This window comes from Trichomycterus rosablanca, chromosome 16 (genome assembly GCF_030014385.1).
Source record: "Trichomycterus rosablanca isolate fTriRos1 chromosome 16, fTriRos1.hap1, whole genome shotgun sequence".
NCBI classification, from domain to species: domain Eukaryota; kingdom Metazoa; phylum Chordata; class Actinopteri; order Siluriformes; family Trichomycteridae; genus Trichomycterus; species Trichomycterus rosablanca.
Window position 1 is genome coordinate 29121387 of NC_086003.1, and position 19449 is coordinate 29140835.

The 19449-nt window shown below is 42.3% G+C and overlaps 2 protein-coding genes across 3 annotated transcripts in view; one reads left to right on the plus strand and one right to left on the minus strand.

The window, feature by feature from the left end:
* Window positions 1-3773: 3773 nt before the first annotated feature.
* dusp4 (dual specificity phosphatase 4) lies at window positions 3774-14049 on the plus strand. The gene is made up of 4 exons (XM_063011269.1): window positions 3774-4278; window positions 7587-7714; window positions 9239-9458; window positions 12550-14049. The coding sequence occupies exons 1-4, from the start codon at window positions 3912-3914 to the stop codon at window positions 12921-12923; spliced, it is 1089 nt and encodes a 362-aa protein (XP_062867339.1). The 5' UTR covers window positions 3774-3911; the 3' UTR covers window positions 12924-14049.
* Window positions 14050-18758: 4709 nt separating this feature from the next.
* Window positions 18759-19449, minus strand: part of tnksa (tankyrase, TRF1-interacting ankyrin-related ADP-ribose polymerase a) — a 73457-nt gene continuing 72766 nt past the window's right edge. For both annotated transcript variants that reach the window (XM_063011329.1, XM_063011328.1), the window contains exon 27: window positions 18759-19184. In XM_063011329.1, the coding sequence (XP_062867399.1) occupies window positions 19098-19184 (87 nt within the window). In that variant the 3' untranslated portion in view covers window positions 18759-19097. The remainder of the gene's footprint in view (window positions 19185-19449) is intronic.

Consider the following 19449-nt stretch of genomic DNA (forward strand, 5'->3'; position numbering starts at 1 on the left):
TTTATTATTATTATTATTATTATTATTTATTATCATTATTATTGTTTTTTATTATTATTATTATTATTATTTATTATCATTATTATTGTTTTTTATTATTATTATTATTATTATTTATTTATTCATTTATTATTATTAATACTATTATTATTATTATTATTATTTATTCATTTATTATTATTATTATTATTATTATTATTATTATTATTATTTATTTATTTATTTATTTTTATCATTATTATTCATTTATTTATTTATTTATTATTATTATCATTATTATTATTATTAATTATTTATCCTGGTCAGGATTGTGGCAGGTTTAGTTTTTAATTTACCACAGGGCTTTGATCATCCCCCACCCCCCACCCCCCATTCACCCTTAGATGTAGCCAATCATGTGTGTGTAGACGTCCAACCGGTCGATAGCACTGCAGTAATTTGAACCTGTGTCTCAGCGGTTGTGTGCTAGTGTTATATAGACCACTGCGCCACTTATATAGAGCGCCACTTATGAAAGATGCAACATGAGCGTTGCTGAGTATTATGAGTATTGATGGATTGTTTCTAATGTATAATCTGTGTATTTATATACAAAAAATATAAAGGTGTGCATAAATAAAACGTAGACACATTTTAATAGATGTGATCTCTGGACTTTTTCGGAGTTGAAGTGAACTACAATAGCATGATTAACGCTGATGTATGAACAGTGGATGTTGGCAGGGTCATAATCACAATATACTGTATATATAAACACCCCCCCCCCCTCAAAAAAATATCAAGACACACTCAAACCCCTGCCCCCCAAATATACTGATATAAAAATGATTAATAAAATTAATATCAATTAATATATTCCACTCAGAAGCTTTGTGTGATGTTAGGATCCTCAGTATCCCTGTCATATCACCCCTACCCTGTAGATCAAGTCCCTCCTCAAGGTTCAATTCATGGTAACAGCTTCGGATATAGCTGAGTACAGTATATGATATATACTGTATATATAAGTAGATATATCAGGCTGTTTGGATGTGTGCTGTGTACAGTATAAGCAGCCGGTATCAGGTGCTGGGTTTGGTTACACCGAGCAGTCTGATCTTTACCCAAATGAGATTTGTTTAGTAGAAAACCTGATATCACTTCATTTGTCTTGTAAATGGAGCCACTCGCATTGGAAGCAGGTCGTTCGTTATGGCGGTCGTTTGTTACGGCGGTCGTTTGTTATGGTGGTCGTTCATTCACCGGCTGAATTCTTCATCTGTTTCGTTACTGATTAGGTAAATCCGTCCCGGGCTGCTGTTAATATCACACACACACATCATTCACAGCAATCATTGTCTCTCTATTTATCATTACACTGTTTGTGCTTCAGCCGGAGAGCCGGTGACTGATTTTCTGTCCGTCTTTACTGAGGCCGAGTGAAAAATGTTGCCATTTCAATCCAGCCAAGGACCCCCGGGGGTGAGGGGCCACGCTGCTAGCATTTATAAAGAAAGCAATCATTAACCTGCGCACCGGTTCCTCTTCTTCTGTTTTTACTTCAGCGTTGATAATTAATACGTGACCTCACCTTCCTGCTCTCTTCAGCAATAATCAATCACTTCATTAAGACTGAAGAAATGAGGTTCGCCGAGCTAAAAATACAACCACAATTTAATCTGACATAGTGCTTCCCTCACAGAGGTCACGTCAGGATCTTTATTAGCACGTCTGTATTAGCACATCTGTATCAGCACGTCGCTTCCTCTTTATTTATCCAGATTCCACTGGCATAAATCATGACTGGAATCTCTTGTGGAACAATGTGTTTGCATGTTTTAATGTAAAGAAAAAGCATCATTTACAGAATAATGTCTGCAAATACACAAATCATGTAAATAAAAAAGTGCTTTGTTAAGTAACCGGAAGTGTTTGCAAATGTATGAAAATGTACCTTCATTTTACCAAAGAATTTTACCAAATGTACATAAAATGTTAAGTGTTGGAAATGTTTAATAGAATAAAAGAGGAATGTAAACATTTGGTCAGGGTTCTTCTCAAATACTAAAGCGACATCACGTGTAAACAGAAACGTAAAACCCATCATGTCTTTATCTATTTCAGATTAAATGTAATAATGAATAAAACATATTAGCAGCAGAAGATCTTAGAAATATTGTAATATAAAAGACGTATTGGTGGCAGATTGAGCTGTTGAATTTAAAGCAAAAACAACAACAATAAAAACAACAGTTTAATCTCAGTGAGGACGTTTAGCTAAATAATGAGTGTGAATAAAGAACTGAGTATCAGTGCACCTATAAATATGATATGATTACTGTATATTACTTGACCTATTAATTAAGTGGGGGAATGCAGCCCTAAAATATCCCCACTGAAAAGCATTTTAATATACTGTAGTTTAATCTATTGTAGATCAGATTAGAGCTTTGGGAACAATGAGCTGTAAAACCTGCTCATATGTAGAAGTTATTTTAAATACAGCTAGAACTAAAGAGCCTGTTTATAATAAATGAAACATCTTAAAACACAAAAGGGCCTTTGAAGTTCTTGTTTATAAATTGTATAATATTATTAGTGGCAAATAATTAAAAATATATATTTTGGGTGAGTTGAGAAACATAATTAAATGTAAACAAATAAATAATTAATATGTAAGCTTTATTAAATATAAACAAACAAGGACGTGGATAAATACTTTGTGTAGGTGTTAGTGAGCTTTTAAAAATATGAATAAATAAGAAAAATAAATGAGTAAATAAACACTTGGATAGGGTGGGCAGGCTGTATTAACTATAAATAAGTAAACAAATATTGTTGGTGGGTGAAATAAGCTATATTTACTATAAATAAATACATAAATAAATATATAAATAAGTAAAAAATAATATAGATTTTTGGTGGGTGAAATAAGCTATATTAATTATAAATAAATACTGAAATAAATATATTGATAAATAATTAAATAATATATTCTTGGGTGGGGGACAAAAAAGCTATACTAACTGTAAATAAATACATAAATAAATATATTGATAAATAAATAATTAATACAGTTTGGGTGGAGGAATAAGCTATATTAACTATAAATAAATACATCAATAAATATATTAATAAACAAAAAATAATATATATGTTTGGTGGGGGAATAAACTATATAAAGTATAAATAAATATATTGATAAATAAGTAACTAAATATTTTGGGTGCGGGAAATAAGCTATATTAACTATACATAAATGAACAAACAAATTAATAAATATTTAGGGTTTAGGAAATAAGCTAATCTTACTATAAAATATTTTGGGTGGGGCAATCAAGCTATAGATTAAATAAGCTATAAAAATCACTATAGATAAATTAATATTTTTGGTGGGGGGAACTAAGCTATACTCACTATAAATAAATAAATAAACAAATAAACAAATAAACAAATAAACAAATAAACAAATAAATAAATAAATTTAGGGTGGGGGAAATAAGCTATACTCTCTGTAGATAAATAAATAATGTCGGGTGTGTAAGTAAGGCTTAATAAACACGTTATTAAGTGATTAACTCAGTACTTGGATGTTTATTGCAGACCTGAGATCTCCGTGCTGCTGTTTTTCTTCCCTTTTTTATGAATGAAGGGGTTGGAGACTGGGCGGGTGCGCGCCCCCGACACTGATGAATGGTGCTAGTAGAAGACGTCATGCCCATTGTGACGTCGCGCCCCTTTTAAGGAAATGCGCGCCCCCGAGCTGGGTCCATTCATAAAAAACGGAGAGCAGCTCGGGCTCAGTGTAGTGAAGCTGTGGAGAGGAGAAGCGCGCACACGCACACGCATTATTATTATTATTATTAATATAAAAGAGAGCGAACCAGGCGGTGACCCAGTGAGTGGATGAGTGAATGAACGAGTGAGTGAGGATGGATCAGACGGGTGAAATGGAGTGTACCGTGTTAAAGAGGCTGCTGAAGGAGGACGGATCCAGGTACCTGCTGCTGGACTGCAGGTCGTTCTTGGCGTTCAGTTCCAGCCACATCCGGAGCGCGGTGAACGTCCGCTGTAACACCATCGTGCGCCGGAGAGCCAAGGGCTCGGTGAGTCTGGATCAGATCCTGGGCGGGGACGAGGAGGTGAAGAGCCGCCTGATCTCGGGCCTTTACCGCGCTGTTATTCTGTACGACGAGCGCACACCGGATACCAGCTCCCTCAGCCAGGGTGGCACCATCTCCATCGTGCTCAACGCGCTGGGCAGAGACACCTTCCCCACTGAGATCTACCTACTCAAAGGTAAACACAGCTGCTATCATGAATATAAAACATCATTCAATATAAACAAACCAAGAATTTGTATGGAATATATAAATAAATAAATATAAGTGAAGTTTATTAAATATAAATAAATATTTGGATAGTGGGTAGGTTGTATTAACTATAAATAAGTAAATAAATATTTTGGATGGGGAGAATTAAGCTAAATTAACTATAAATAAAGACATGAATAAATATATTGATGAATAAATAAATAATATATATTTTGGGAGGGGAAATAAGCTATATTACTATAAATAAAAACATAAATAAATGAATATTATATATTTGTGGTGTGGGAATTAAGCTATATTAACTATAAATACAGTACATACATAAATAAATGTATTGATGAATAAATAAATAATATATATTTTTGGTGTGGGAAGAAGCTATAATAACTATAAATAAATACATAAATAAATGTATTGATGAGTAAATAAATAATATATATTTTGGGTGTGGGAAGAAGCTATAATAACTATAAATAAATACATAAATAAATGTATTGATGAGTAAATAAATAATATATATTTTGGGTGTGGGAAGAAGCTATAACACAGCTGTTATCTTCATTTATTCAAAAAAAATCTGGCTTTTTTGTTTTGAATATTTAATCTTAAATAAATCCATATAGCAATACTGACGACCTCATGTACATTATACATATTTTATGTAGCATAAGTCATGTGCCTTAATACCAGGCTCGGCTTTTAGATTGTGTTTACTATTAACACTCAGTTTAGGGTTAAACACACAGTTAACACATATTGTTTTTAAATACATAACATTATGACTGATGGACGTACCGTAATTTAAAGCCTGCTATACAGGGAATATTTCTTTATTATAAATATAAAATGTTATTATTTACGTAGCAGCACCCAGGCTTGGCTGAACAAAGTGTTATCATTTCTGTCAACAGAGAGGCAGCGAACCCCCTCCTTTTCCCGAAAAAACACAAAAATATATTTAAATAATGTCTATTTTTACATCCTGCTAGATTGTGTTTTTTTGTTCCGTTTCTTTAGGCCAAAATCTACAAGGGTACAACAAATCGGTATCTCCAAACCCTCCTTTATGAGTTCTGGTTTCTTCTGGCCAGATTAGACTTGACCCAAAAAAAATTTAAATAAAATACAGGATTAAAACGTGTTTACACCTTAAACCCATGTCATTATAATTATTATTATTATTATTACAAATTATGTCTGTAATATGTGTAGACGTGTCAAGCCTGGTCGGTCTGGTACACTCATGGTCATACGTGATCACACACACCATGTTGTGAACACAATGAGTTCCATACAGGGTGTTTTGCACTTTCTTATCCAGTGACTCCATTTTAAGGATTTTAAGGACATGCCCCCCCTTCACACACACACACACACACACACACACACACACACACACACACACACACACACACCAACCTTTGGGCTGTTTTCTTTCCCGCACTGTGTTACTGTAGATAACAGTCGAGTGATTTTCTCTGAATTCAACATGAGCACCAGCGTCCATGTCACTGATAGTTTTATGATCATGGGGGGAGGGGGGGTCCATAAATCGCATGCATATTTGGGGTTAATAAAAGGGGTAAAATATCATGCTAATACATCTTATTATTAAATATTTCATAAGCTTACTTTATCTAACACGATTTGCACCCTGAACCCTGAGGTTGAGAACTGTTGGTTTGATATTTACATTTTTGGTTTCATGAGGTTGGTGTACATCAGTAGACAGAACCTATAATCTACCTTTTGAATAAATGGACACACGTTCCTACAGGCATATTCCAAAATTCTGTAGAAAGCCTTGTCAGACACGTGGAAGCTGTTACAGCCGCACTACAAAGCCAATTTTACATCGTTGCCCATTGTTTTAAAGTAGGGTGTCAGACAGGTATACAGTCAGGTGTCCACATACTTTTGACCATCTTGTGTTGCTCATCTAGGCTTTCATTTCACAAGAAAATGACTGATCCTCAGCTGGTAAAATGTTGAATCTAAGGTAAAACCTGCAGGCTCGTGTTTATCCTTTATTTTATCTGAGGTAGGTGCATTTGTTGTTATAAGGGTGAGAAGCATCCAGGATGTGGGTTCTAACCCGTACAACAATCTAACAATCTGATGAATGTAGGGTGATGGTGGAAAATAATTTTTCAGCTGTGGAAGTGTGGCTTCTACAGAAATGGTTGAACCCTTCGTCATCAAGTGTAGCAGAATCCGTGTTGTAGTCTGAGCACCGATTCATCCCTTCCTTCAGCTTTCTGATAATAGTATTATTAAAAAATGTGCAATAATAATAACAATGATAATCTTTCATGGTTTCATGTCATGCGGCACGTCAGGATGGACCTGACGTGTGTATTATAGGTTATTACAAGTGTTTTACAAGGTTCTATTGAAGGTCGCATCAAGGACGTATCACGAGGGCGTACGAAGCAAAACAAGGATGTATGAAATGCTCACAGTTCTCTTACTAACGCCTGAATGTTTGAATACAGTACTGCATTTAGCATTTATCCAGCTGTGACAGTATACTGTCTAAGCAATTGAGAATTAAGGGCCTTGCTCAGGGGCCCAACAGTGTCAGCCTGTCAGTGGTGGGGCTTGAACCAGCAACATAGGCACGTACAGCTCACGTAGCTTTTGAAATCGTGTTTCTGCCACAACAGTTACTATCAGGTGTAATATATCAAGGAAACAATATGCTTCCAACCCATCAGCAAGAGTTTAGGGAAGGTCCTTCCCTGTTCCAGCATGAGCAATCTCAAACAATAAAGATGTGAAGAACAACTCAGTTTCAAAACCAAGAAACTCACTCCAGTGTCCAGACACACAAGTACTAATGACTAAACGGGCACAAATTCCCACAGACGTGCTTCAAAGTCTTGTGAGAAGCCCTGTCAGATAAGTGAAAAGGTCACATAGAGGTCGCTTTGTTTTTAAAACAGGACGTTCTACAAGCTCATGGTCAGGCGTCTGAATACTCTTAGTCGTATAGTGTATTTTAGACCCTGATCATGATACTGAATGACCACCAACATTATGACCACCTTCCTAATACAGTAGCTCGTCTGTTAGATCGGATCACACAGGCTAGCCTTCGCCCCCCACATGCATCAATGAGCCTTGGCCACCCATGACCCTGTCGCCGATTTACACACCCCCACAAGAGCTGCATTTTGGAGATGCTATATATTAAAATAAGGGTTTCATTCTGTTGGACAGCATTTTGCCGGACACACAGCTGACCAGAGTGTCTATTTTTTGTTTTTACAGGTGGATACGATCGATTTTATTCCCAGTACCCGGACTACTGCTTGAAGAGCAAAACGTTATCAGTGACGGCGGCTCAGATCAGCAGCGAGCCGAGCTGTACGTCCTGTGGGACTCCTCAGCATGACCAGGTAAGCCCGGATACTAAAACTGGATTCACGTCTATACTGGGTCAGACTGGTGGACTCCTGGCTCGTCCGGATCCGGCATGGCCCGAGCTGAGTGCTTTATTGATCGCTTTCATTTTCCCGGACCGCTTCACTCGCTCGCTCATTTCCTGTCCTTTCTGCTTAAAAGCAGGTCAGCCAGACCGCTAATCGATGCGCGTCCTTCCGCTTCCCGCTGACCCTGGGATATTTATCAGGACGTCAATATTTACTGACACTAAACTGCAATTTGAGTTGTTTACATCGTGCAGACGGATTTTCTTTCTCTTACGGCTGTTTATTTTAGGGGTCGCTCTTTTCTGGACCTGGGACCTGCACTAAGAGCGCACTGAGAAGTGCACCTCACAATAGCTAGGCTGTTTCAGCCATCATATCAATGCAGATGCCCAACCGGCCAATAGCATTGCAATTAGATGCTATACAAATAGAAATAGAAAGCTAGAGTACTTTACCGCCTAACATGCAGTCATGAATAATAATGCTAATTAAGTGACTCATTTAGTGCATCGCAACGCTCCAAATATCCAGATAATAATAATAATAATAATAGACCAAAAAGAAAAACAAATAAACTTAAACATAAAAGCTGCTTCAAACCTGCTGTACTGCACACATTTACCAGACGCTTTTATACAAAGTGACTTACAGCACTGTGACAGTACACTGTCTAAGCATTTGAGGGTTAAGGGCCTTGCTCAAGGGCCCAACAGCGACAACCTGGCAGTGGTGGGGCTTGAACCAGTGACCTTTTGATTACTAGTCCAGTACCTCACCGGCACATTCTACAGTATTTGACGCTCCTTTTCCTAAATATAAGGAGTCCGCTTGTTCCAGTCTTCTACCATCCTCCATCGTCTCCAGCATTGTTTCTGCTGCATTTATTAGCGTGTTAAGCTCCTTCGCAGCTCCTGTAGTAGTATTGCTGACGTGGCCATTAATACAATGCCTCAAGCACCAGCGCAGCACCATAAACCAGTAGGCTGTGAGTGCTTAGCATGGTGTACTACTGGTATTATTAAGAGATGGAAAAGTCAAACTGGTCTGATCACTGGTGTGACCTGTAGATTAATTTGGTTGTTTATTTTATGTAAACATTCATTAATATGCGGCAGATATGAGTTATCATTAAAAATTGAAAATTCATTAAAATTCTGCTGTCATATTAATGATTTGTTAAGTTTATTAAGGTGGTCTGATATTAAACAGAATCGTTTGTAATTCAAAACACGTATTTATGTTCTTTTTATTTTTAAATCAAAAATCTTGCTTTAATTGTTCAATTTAGGCAGTTGTAGCCTAGTGGTTAAGGTACTGGACTAGTAATCAAAAGGTCACTGGTTCAAGCCACACCCCTGCCAGGTTGCCACTGTTGGGCCCTTAAGCAAGGCCCTTAATTCTCAATTGCTTAGACAGTATACTGTCACAGTACTGTAAGTCGCTTTGCATAAATCCCGGAGATGTAAATGTTATTTATGTATTTTTTGACAGGGTGGTCCGGTGGAGATCCTTCCCTTCCTGTTCCTCGGCAGCGCCTTCCACGCGTCCAAAAAGGACGTTCTGGACGGGATGGGCATCTCGGCCGTACTGAACGTCTCCTCGAACTGTCCGAACCACTTCGAGGGCGCCTACCAGTACAAATGCATCCCGGTGGAGGACAACCACAAGGAGGACATCAGCTCCTGGTTCATCGAAGCCATCGACTTCATAGGTGAGCTCGCTTTTCCCGTTCTGATCCGTTCTGACCCGGAATTGTGGACATGATTGACGTGCAAATTGGCCAGCGGTTCTGGATGGTTCTCGACGGTGTTGGTGTTGCTTTGTTTTCCTTCTGGTTGTGCATGAACCGGTGTGGATCAGTGATTAACGGACTCGTTTGCATGACAGAACTCCAGGTTCCTGTTTTCACGCTTAATCTCTGATCCGCTCGTTCAGCCGAATCCCGCTCGTGAGGGCGCATTCATTAGCCGGTTAAAATCGGTAACGTATGATGTACAACCGGGTTTTTCAAGCGACTCCACATGATTTTATCCAGGAATTAACATTTACATTTTCGGCATTTAGCAGACGCCTTTATCCAACGCGACTTACATTACAGTTACAGTATACAGTCTGAGTAATTGAGGGTTAAGAGCCTTGCTCAAGGACCCAACAGCAGCAACCTGGCAGTGGTGGGGCTTGAACCAGCGACCTTCTGATTACTAGTCCAGTACCTTCACCACTAGGCTATGGCTTGCCGTATTTTATGCAACCCGGGCAACACATTTGCATTTTCGGCGACTTACAGTAAACAATTTAGTGTTGAGGGCCTTGCTCAAGGGCCCAACAGGGGCAACCTGGCAGTGGTGGGGTTTAAACCAGCAACCTTCTGCTTACTAGTCCAGTACCTTAACCGCTAGGCTACAAGGAAGATGAGCATCTCTGAACGAGTGTATGAGCTGGCCAGAATAGCAAAGGAACCTCTGAGCATGTGCAATAATGCATCTTACTCTCCATGCTCCTCTCTGTACAATCTGGTCCCACTGTGGCTTACAAGGTGTAATGTAAAGCCTCCACAAGGGGGCGTTTTATTCGTTGTTCTCTGTGATGTTACCCTGATGTAGAAGGTTGCTGTGTAGAAACAGGTCAGGGTCGTTGGTCACCAGGCTCGTTTTGGCTATTCTGGACGTCCTGCGGGTGCGTGAGGTTCTCCTCCGATCACCTTGGTGCAGGTGAAAACAAGTGGTACTGCATGCATGTCAGAGAGGCCGTGTCAAAGAACTGGAAGTCTGCATGAGTGGGGGGAATTGGATGCGACTAAACTGGGAGGAAAAAATGAGGGTCACACGTACTGAGCTGCAGTTTGAAGCAAATTGCGACTGAGAATCAGGGGCCTTGTTCAGGGGCCCAAAAATAGCAGCTCAGCCGTAGCAGGGCTTGAACCCTCCACAAGGGGGCTTTTATTCGTTTTTCTCTGTGATGTTACCCTGATGTAGAAGGTGTGCAGTGTAGAAAGCTCCTTCTCTGTTCTGGCCGTCTCGTACACTCGCTCAGAGGTGATCATCTTCCTGATGCACTTGTTCTCAACAGCCTGTTCTCCCTCAGGCTGGGATCGTGAGGCAGTACGGTGGGTGGGTGGATTTGTGGTCGGGAATCCTGAAGATCTAGTTTCAGTGCGGCTCGACCCTGAACGAGGCCGGATGGTGGGGGGAGGAACACACGAGCGGAGTGTGACTCATCCAGCTCGAAGCATCAGAACATCCACGCTGAACTCAGAGATAAAAAAATATCTCGTCTTATTCTGTCTGCGCTCGCCGGTTTCTCCCTGGTTTATTATGAGCTGCGTGTTAGTAATGGTGGGTGTGGATTTTTTTGTGTTCCAGCAGGGTGAAGGGTGTGAAAAACCCACCCCCGGGCGGTACAGTGGGTGAGAATTGCTCTCTCACCAGAGATGTTGTCACCTTTAAAGAGCAGAGATCGTTTAGTGCTGGGTCATTAGAGGAGATCCTGTTAGGTGCTTGCATAATATATACATATACACTGATCAGTCATAACATTAAAACCACCTCCTTGTTTCTACACTCACTGTCCATTTTATCAGCTCCACTTACCATATAGAAGCACTTTGTAGTTCTACAATTACTGACTGTAGTCCATCTATTTCTCTACATACCTTTTTAACCTGCTTTCATGCTGTTCTTCAATGGTCAGGACCATCACAGAGCAGGTATTATTTAGGTGCTGGATAATTCTCAGCACTGCAGTGACACTGACATGGTGGTGGTGTGTTAGTGTGTGTTGTGCTGCTATGAGTGGATCAGACACAGCAGCGCTGCTGGAGTTTTTAAACACCTCACTGTCACTGCTGGACTGAGAATAGTCCACCAACCAAAAATATCCAGCCGACAGCGCCCCGTGGGCAGCATCCTGTGACCACTGATGAAGGTCTAGAAGATGAGCGACTCAAACAGCAGCAATAGATGAGCGATCGTCTCTGACTTTACATCTACAAGGTGGACCGACTAGGTAGGAGTGTGTAATAGAGTGGACAGTGAGTAGACACGGTATTTAAAAACTCCAGCAGTGCTGCTGTGTCTGGTCCACTCATACCAGCACAACACACACTAACACACCACCACCATGTCAGTGTCACTGCAGTGCTGAGAATCATCCACCACCTAAATAATACCTGCTCTGTGGGGGTCCTGACCATTGAAGAACAGGGTGAAAGTAGGCTAACAAAGTATGTAGAGAAATAGATGGACTACAGTCAGTAATTGTAGAACTACAAAGTGCTTCTATATGGTAAGTGGAGCTGATAAAATGGACAGTGAGTGTAGAAACAAGGAGGTGGTTTTAATGTTATGACTGATGACGGTATATTATGACCATAGCGGTGCTTGAACCCTCAACCTTCTGATCTACAGTATAGCACCCTTACCTTTACACTCTCATTAAAGAGAATGCCGGTCACTATAGAGCCAAAAGTATTTGGACGCCTTTTCAGCTAAGAAAACATTTTCTTACAATATTTTGAAGTATGCCTATGGGAATTTGTGCCCATTTACTCAACAGATTATTATTTAGTATTTGGATGGATGGGCACTGATGTTGGTCAGCTTCAGTTCAGTTGATGTTCTGGTTCGTTCCAAAGCTGCTCAGTGAGGCTGAGGTTCAGGGATGAAACAGGAAGGGCCTTCCCTAAACTGTTGCTGCAATGTTGAAAGCGTATTCCCTCTATATGATCGATTTATTACACCTGTTATCAACTGTTGTGGCTGAAACACATGAATTTCATATCTGACCTGTCTTCCTCTCCACAGATTCGGTGAAGGACTCGAACGGGCGCGTCCTGGTGCACTGCCAGGCGGGCATCTCGCGCTCGGCCACCATCTGCCTGGCCTACCTGATGAAGAAGAAGCGGGTGCGTCTGGACGAGGCCTTCGAGTTCGTCAGGCAGCGGCGCAGCATCATCTCGCCCAACTTCAGCTTCATGGGGCAGCTGCTGCAGTTCGAGTCGCAGGTCCTGACCACGTCCTGCTCGGTGGAGGCCGCCAGCCCGTCCGCCACGCTCGGACCCAAGTCTTCCTCGTCCCCCAGCACGCCCTTCATCTTCAGCTTCCCGGTGGGGCCGCACGGGCAGCCCGGCAGCCTCACGTACCTGCAGAGCCCCATCACCACCTCGCCCAGCTGCTGACACAGTCACGCCAGAGATTCCCCGAGAGGCGCCGCGACCTTCATTTATCAAGGACTTTTCCTTCCAAGGGGGATCAGGGACTCGGACCCGACGTTTCTTTACCCCACTGACTTAAACGCGTATCAGATTGCCGAACTTGGACTAGAGTACATGAAGAATGGACGCTTATTAGCGCGCTCGCGCTGCACCTCGGGTTCTTCCAAAAATCCTTCAGTTTGTGAGGTTGGTTGAGCGGAACAGACGGACAAACTAAAAATCCTGCAATACGGACACATTCGAGCAATAATCTTTCCCTCCTCTTCCCAGATGCCACCAAAGCACCGTCGGGTCATAAATATCCGTCACGCGGTACTCATATATTTATTTACTTTTTGGTATTTGTATCGTAGCCGGTCGGGTGTTAGAACTGCTGTGCGCCGTACAGACGGGCGCATAATGTCCTCACTGTTTTTAATGGTACGACGGGGGGAAGGGGGGGCACATACTTTTAACAGGGTCACTTTGATGGGTCATACCACTGTAGGGCTTCGTTAGCACCCCAAAGGTCTTGAGCAACGTTAACGGGGACAGAGAGCGGCTCACCTGAGGGAGGGAGGGCTGTCGGGGCTCCTTATAGCTGCTGCAACAGACCCCTGCTGGCTGATCGATAGGTGCAGGTGCAGGTGAAAACAAGCAGTACTGCACACGACAGAAATGGAGGCCGAGACGCTGCTTGACTGCACTGGATCATGATGAGAGAAGGCGACCGAACGGCCGCGGTCCACGACCTTCCTCTGAATCTGTTACCCCCGAGAAACCCCGGACCGTGGGGCGTGGCACTGAGCTTGGGCACCTTCTCTAGAGCACTTTTACGTGATGCAATACGAGGGTTTGTTTTGCACATGGCTGGCACGGCGAAGCAGATGATCAGAATTCCGTCGTGGTTCCGTGATCCGGTCCGTCCGTTAGCGACGAATGCAATACTTTTTACCGTCCCCGTCCACTCAGACGTCCAGCCGGGGCGCCCGTGACATCGGGCCGAGGTGTTCGAAGAGTTTTTTAGCTGTTTTTGCCGTGTATGTATATTTTATTTATTTCTCTGTTTGATTTTCATTGTTGAATATAAAAGAATTCTTGAACGATAAAAGTCTGGAGTGATTTTTATGGATCTTTATGTATATTATTAAAAAAATACGATGTGCTCACAGCGCCCTCTGGTGGAATCGCGTTAGAACTGCACCTATAAAGACGGCCCGTTCACATTTAGAGTATTTATCATGTTACCTAACTTTGTGACAATACAATGTCAGTAATTGAGCCAGAGCCAATCTGGAAATTAATTAAAGCAAATTTAACACAACAGACATTAAAATGCGTTCTGGTGACCCACTGCCCTGGCATTTACATAAAAATCACATCATTTACCTACCTTATAAGACTTTTATACACCTGTTAGCAATAGATGGGGCAGAATCAACTATATTCAATCATTATAAGTGGTGTCCACATACATTTGGCTAGAACCCAAACTGAACAAAAGGACTAACATTAACATTTAAAACTAATGAGAAACAACCAGTAACTGTTTCCTCAGTCGTGATTGGCTGTGTCTGAGGGAGGGCAGGACTGGTTGACGCCCTGTACCGGTTCAGCGCCCAGTGTTTGCACCATAAGGTGCACCAGATCCTGTAAAAGCCCCCCGTTTAATCAGAAACTTTCACTGTAAACAATTGGCCAAAAGCTTTAATATCATCCAGTCCTCTGGGAGGAAGATTTCCTATTAGACGTTGGAGTGCGTCTGAGGGGATTTGTGCCTATTTAGTAAATAGTCAGGCAGGTCAAGCACTGATACACTGTGTTTAGTTAAATTGAGAACCAGGGGCCTTTACAGAGCTCGTTTTGTGCTCTCTCAGAAAGGGACTTCCCCAAACTGTTGGCACAGTGTTAAAATCACATCACTTACCCACCTTATAAGACTTTTATACACCTGTTAGTAATGGATGTGGCAGAAACGACTACATTCAATCATTAGAAGGGGTGTCCACATACATTTGGCTATATAATGTAAGTCTTAGAACCCAAACTGAATAAAAGGACCAACATTAACATTCAAAACTAATAAGAAACAACCGGTAACTGTTTCCTCAGTCGTGATTGGCTGTGTCTGAGGGAGGGCAGGACTGGTTGAAGCCCTGTACTAGTTTGGCGCCCAGTTTTTGTACCATAAGGTGCACCACATCCTGTAAAAGCCCCCCGTTTAATCAGAAACTTTCACTGTAAACAGTTGGCCAAAAGTATTAGGTAGCTTTAATATCATCCAGTCCTCTGGGAGGAAGATTTCCTACTAGACGTTGGAGTGCGTCTGAGGGGATTTGTGCCTATTTAGTAAATAGAGTCAGTAGGGTCAAGCACTGATACACTGTGTTAAATTAGGTTGAAGCTCGTTTTGTGCTCTCTCAGAAAGGGGACTTCCCTAAACTGTTGGCACAATGTTAAAATCACATCATTTACCTACCTTATATGACTTTTATACACCTGTTAGTAATGGATGTGGCAGAAACGACTACATTCAATCATTAGAAGGGGTGTCCACATACATTTGGCCATATAGTGTACGTCATCAGGGCCCAAACAGGGTGCTGTAACAGTAACTGTTTCCTCAGACGTGTTTCTCTGAGGGAGGGCGGGACTGGTCTTTCCTTTGTGGCTTTAATATCATCCAGTTCTCTGGGAAGAAGACTTTGTACTAGACGTTGGAGTGCGTCTGTGGGGATTTGCGCCCATTCAGTCAATACAGTCAGTCAGGTCTTCCCCAAACTGTTGGCACAATGTTAAAATCACTTACCTACCCCTATATGACTTTTATACACCTCTTAGCAATGGATGTGGCAGAAACATATACATTTGATCATTAAAAGGGGTGTCCACATACTTTTGACTATATAGTTTAAGTCATAGGGGCCCAAATGAGGGGCCCTAAAGGTTGAAAACAGGGCGGCAAACGTTAAAGTTGAAAAACAATGAGAATTAACAGTTAACCGTCTTTATTTTAGAGACGCCCCCTCGACCCCACCTGTTTGTGGTTTTTTAGGAAAGTGTGATGACTGATCACACACACACACACACACACACACACACACACACACACACACACACACACACACACACACACACACACACACACACACACACACACACACACACACAAACCCTCAGGCTGTGTGTGATGAGTCTGATAACAGCTCAGCTGAAGCGTTCAAACGAGATACCTCACAGGAAGTCAGTTAGAAAAATCCACCCACCGCCAACCGAATCCTCCTCCTACCCCCCATCCCCCCCACACGTTTTTCCACGGAACAGGACACACACCGATTCGGCGAGCGATAACGGTAAAGAACGGAGGCAGCAGGAACAGCGGGTGTGGCATGTGTACTTTATTAAGACTGGTTTACATAATGGAGGGGCGTTTCTGTCGCCCGCCGTGGTTCATCGAAAGCTCGTCGGGTCCCGATTAAAGTAATAAAATATTGACGATGAGGGTGAGGAACAGGAGGCCGACAGGGTGAGACGTGAGTGACCCCCCCACCAAAAAAAATCAAACAAACAAACAAAACAAGGTGCCAGTGCTGTTTTTGGTGCCCGATCTGGAACTGTTGTGCATTTCTCGTGCCATAAACATAGTGTGGGATTAGAACCAATAACCTGTGATGTGCAGGAACATGATACAATTCCAGAAGGTGAACCAGCATTCACTCTTCAACACCCTAAAGTCCAGGAGAGCCAGACTGGACCCGCTACCCGCTATGAGCCAATCTCAGACCAGCCCTGACCAGAGTCGCCAGTGGCCGTGAGCTCCAAGAGAACCCAACCGTCCTAATCAGCCAATCAAATCAATCAAAGCAACACAATCCAGTCCTTAAAATACGCCCAAAAAGCTCAGAGGGGCGGAGTCATGCGTCTAGGATAAGCACGTGTTAGCCCTCGCTCTCAGCGACGCGCGAGATTCAGCTAGTAGGAGGAACCACCAACGTCCGAATCATTGTAAATGCCAATGCCAACCAAACGGCCTTCAAGTAGAGGGGACAGGAACACGGTACTTTATGCAATATGACCAAAAGTATTTGGACACCTGACCATGAGCTCAGCTAGAATAACAGCCGCTCTTCTCAGAGGTTCCTCACACGACTTTGAAGTATGTCTGCGTATGGGAATTTGTGCCTGTTCAGTCTAAAGATGACAGCATTTGTACAGCCGGGCCCTCCGGCGCTTCCCAGAGCTGTTGAGCGGGGCTTTAGGAGCTCGTTCATGCCTGAACAAAGAAGGACCTTCCCTAAACTGTTGCTGCAAAGTCTGAAGCATATAATTCCCATACAAAACGTGTTCATTACCTCTAATAGCAACTGTTGTGGTTGAAACACAAGAGTTCATTCATTAGAAGCGGCGTCCCAATACTTTTGACCATGTTGCGTACGCAGCAGCAGTGCTCTTTAGGACTCCGGGCCGAACACGGTGATTAAACGTGAGTGGCTCAGGGGCTCTACAGTGCCTGTGGTTGGGCTTGAACCAGCACCAGCACTACTGATCACTGGTCCAGCACCTCAATCACTGAGCTACCCGTCAGTGCAGATGTTTAACCGGCCGATAGCACTGCTGAGATTCGAACCTTCGCGTCTCAGTGCCAGTGGGCTAGCGTGATTTAGTGCCGCGCCACCCAAGAGCTGCTCGATTCCTCTATTAACACTTTTTTATATTAGGTAATGACAAATGAAACAGACGCCCTTCGTTCAGCTTCGTTCTCTCACTTTTATAGAATTAAAGAGCGCTTTTAAATTTTGCATTCGCTATTTCTGGCAAAGATAATAAAGTCGGACGTGTTTTTGTGTTTAATCAGTTTAAAAACAAGAATTAAAAAGTAAAACCTGTCATTTATGTGCCTGGAAGAAAACGGACTACACACGTTTCTCAGTCTTGAATGTACGTTATATGGTCAACAGTATAATCGCACCTGACCTTTAGCTTGCGGAGAAGGCTTTCAACAAGATTCTGTAGCGTGTCTGTGGGAACTTGTGCCTGATTAGTCAAATCCCGAAATCGATTTCATGCACCTGTTAGGAACGGGTGTGTCCGGTAATCAAGAGTGGTGTCCGAATATCATCTATGGGAAAAAGATGGGTAACTGATTTTTGGAGTGCGTCTGTGGGCATTTGCTCCCGTTAGTCAACAGAGCGTTCGTGAGGTCGGGTTCTGGTGCTGATTCTGTAGGCCTGGCTAGCAATGGACGTTCTAATTCATCCCACTCGAGTTCCTTCACAGCAAACCCCCTCAACGACCTGAACTTTACCTCAGAAGAACTAAAAGTGGCGTCCACATACTATTTTTAATATGAATTGTATATAAATTGTCCTCAAAGCTACTAAAAACCTCTCAAATGCCAAACAGCTCCTGAAACGGTTCCCAAAACCAGCACTGGCTTCATTTTGGTAAAAAAAAGGGGTGTCGGCGTCACCTCGAACGGCACCTGAACGTCTTTGATCCTGTAAATGCTGAAATGTCAGTAGTGTTTAACTGGAATGAAAGGAAATAAAAAAAATAAAAAAAATCCAAACATACAGTTCAAAATGCTGCTGAAATCAGTTAAAGGAACAGAAATGCACCTCCCCCCCATGCCAAAAATACCCCCCCCACAAAAAAAATGATGCCACCCTTCATCAGTAAACATTACGGAGAGCTTCACCCAAAACCGCGTGACGTTTCACCTCCACGTGCTCGAATCCTGGAATAAGTTACATCCTGCGTAAGAGTGCAAGTCTTAAAATGTCCAGCTATGATAACGGAGGTAAAAATGAGGAAATTCTGACCTGTGCCCCCCCACCCTTCCCTCTTTCCCCCAAAAAACAAGTGGGGTTCAACATCAAAAAACACAAGAAAATAAAACGAGGTCCCGAATGCTGACGTGGTCCATCTGGTAGTGTGTTCCCTAGAAAAAGGTGCCCTGCGCTGACCTTCGAACCCACACCCTCCTACAGCCCGGGTGCAGTCCCCCCGCCGGGGCGTAGAGGGGCGTGGGTTCTCGGATCCGGGGCCGAAATGCTGTAAACCGTGCGGGGGCGCTCGGAGGCAGACGAAGCGGAGGCCAGAATGTGTGTGAAGTGTGTAAGTTGCGTAACAGTCCGAGAAGGGGCGACCCGAGCGCCACTACGACTTCTGCTCGGCCGCCGCCGGCGTCTGCGGCGTGCTCTCCGGCTTCACGATCTGGTAGGTGATGAGGTACTCCGGGTACGCCTGAAAAAAAGAGATAAATAAACCGTGAGGAACCAAATGTGGCCAGCCTAGCAGAGGTCGCAATGCCAGCGCCAGTGAAGCCCAGTCGACTCCCCTCCCTCAGACACACTCAGGTGTGCCTGGTATTTTTGTAAAATATTATGACTTAATTTTTGAAATATTTTAGAATTATTTCTAAAAAAAAAATTTATTTAAAAAATATTAAATACTTATTTTTTCATAATTATAGATAAAAAATTTAAATATTAAAAATGTAGTTTTTCAA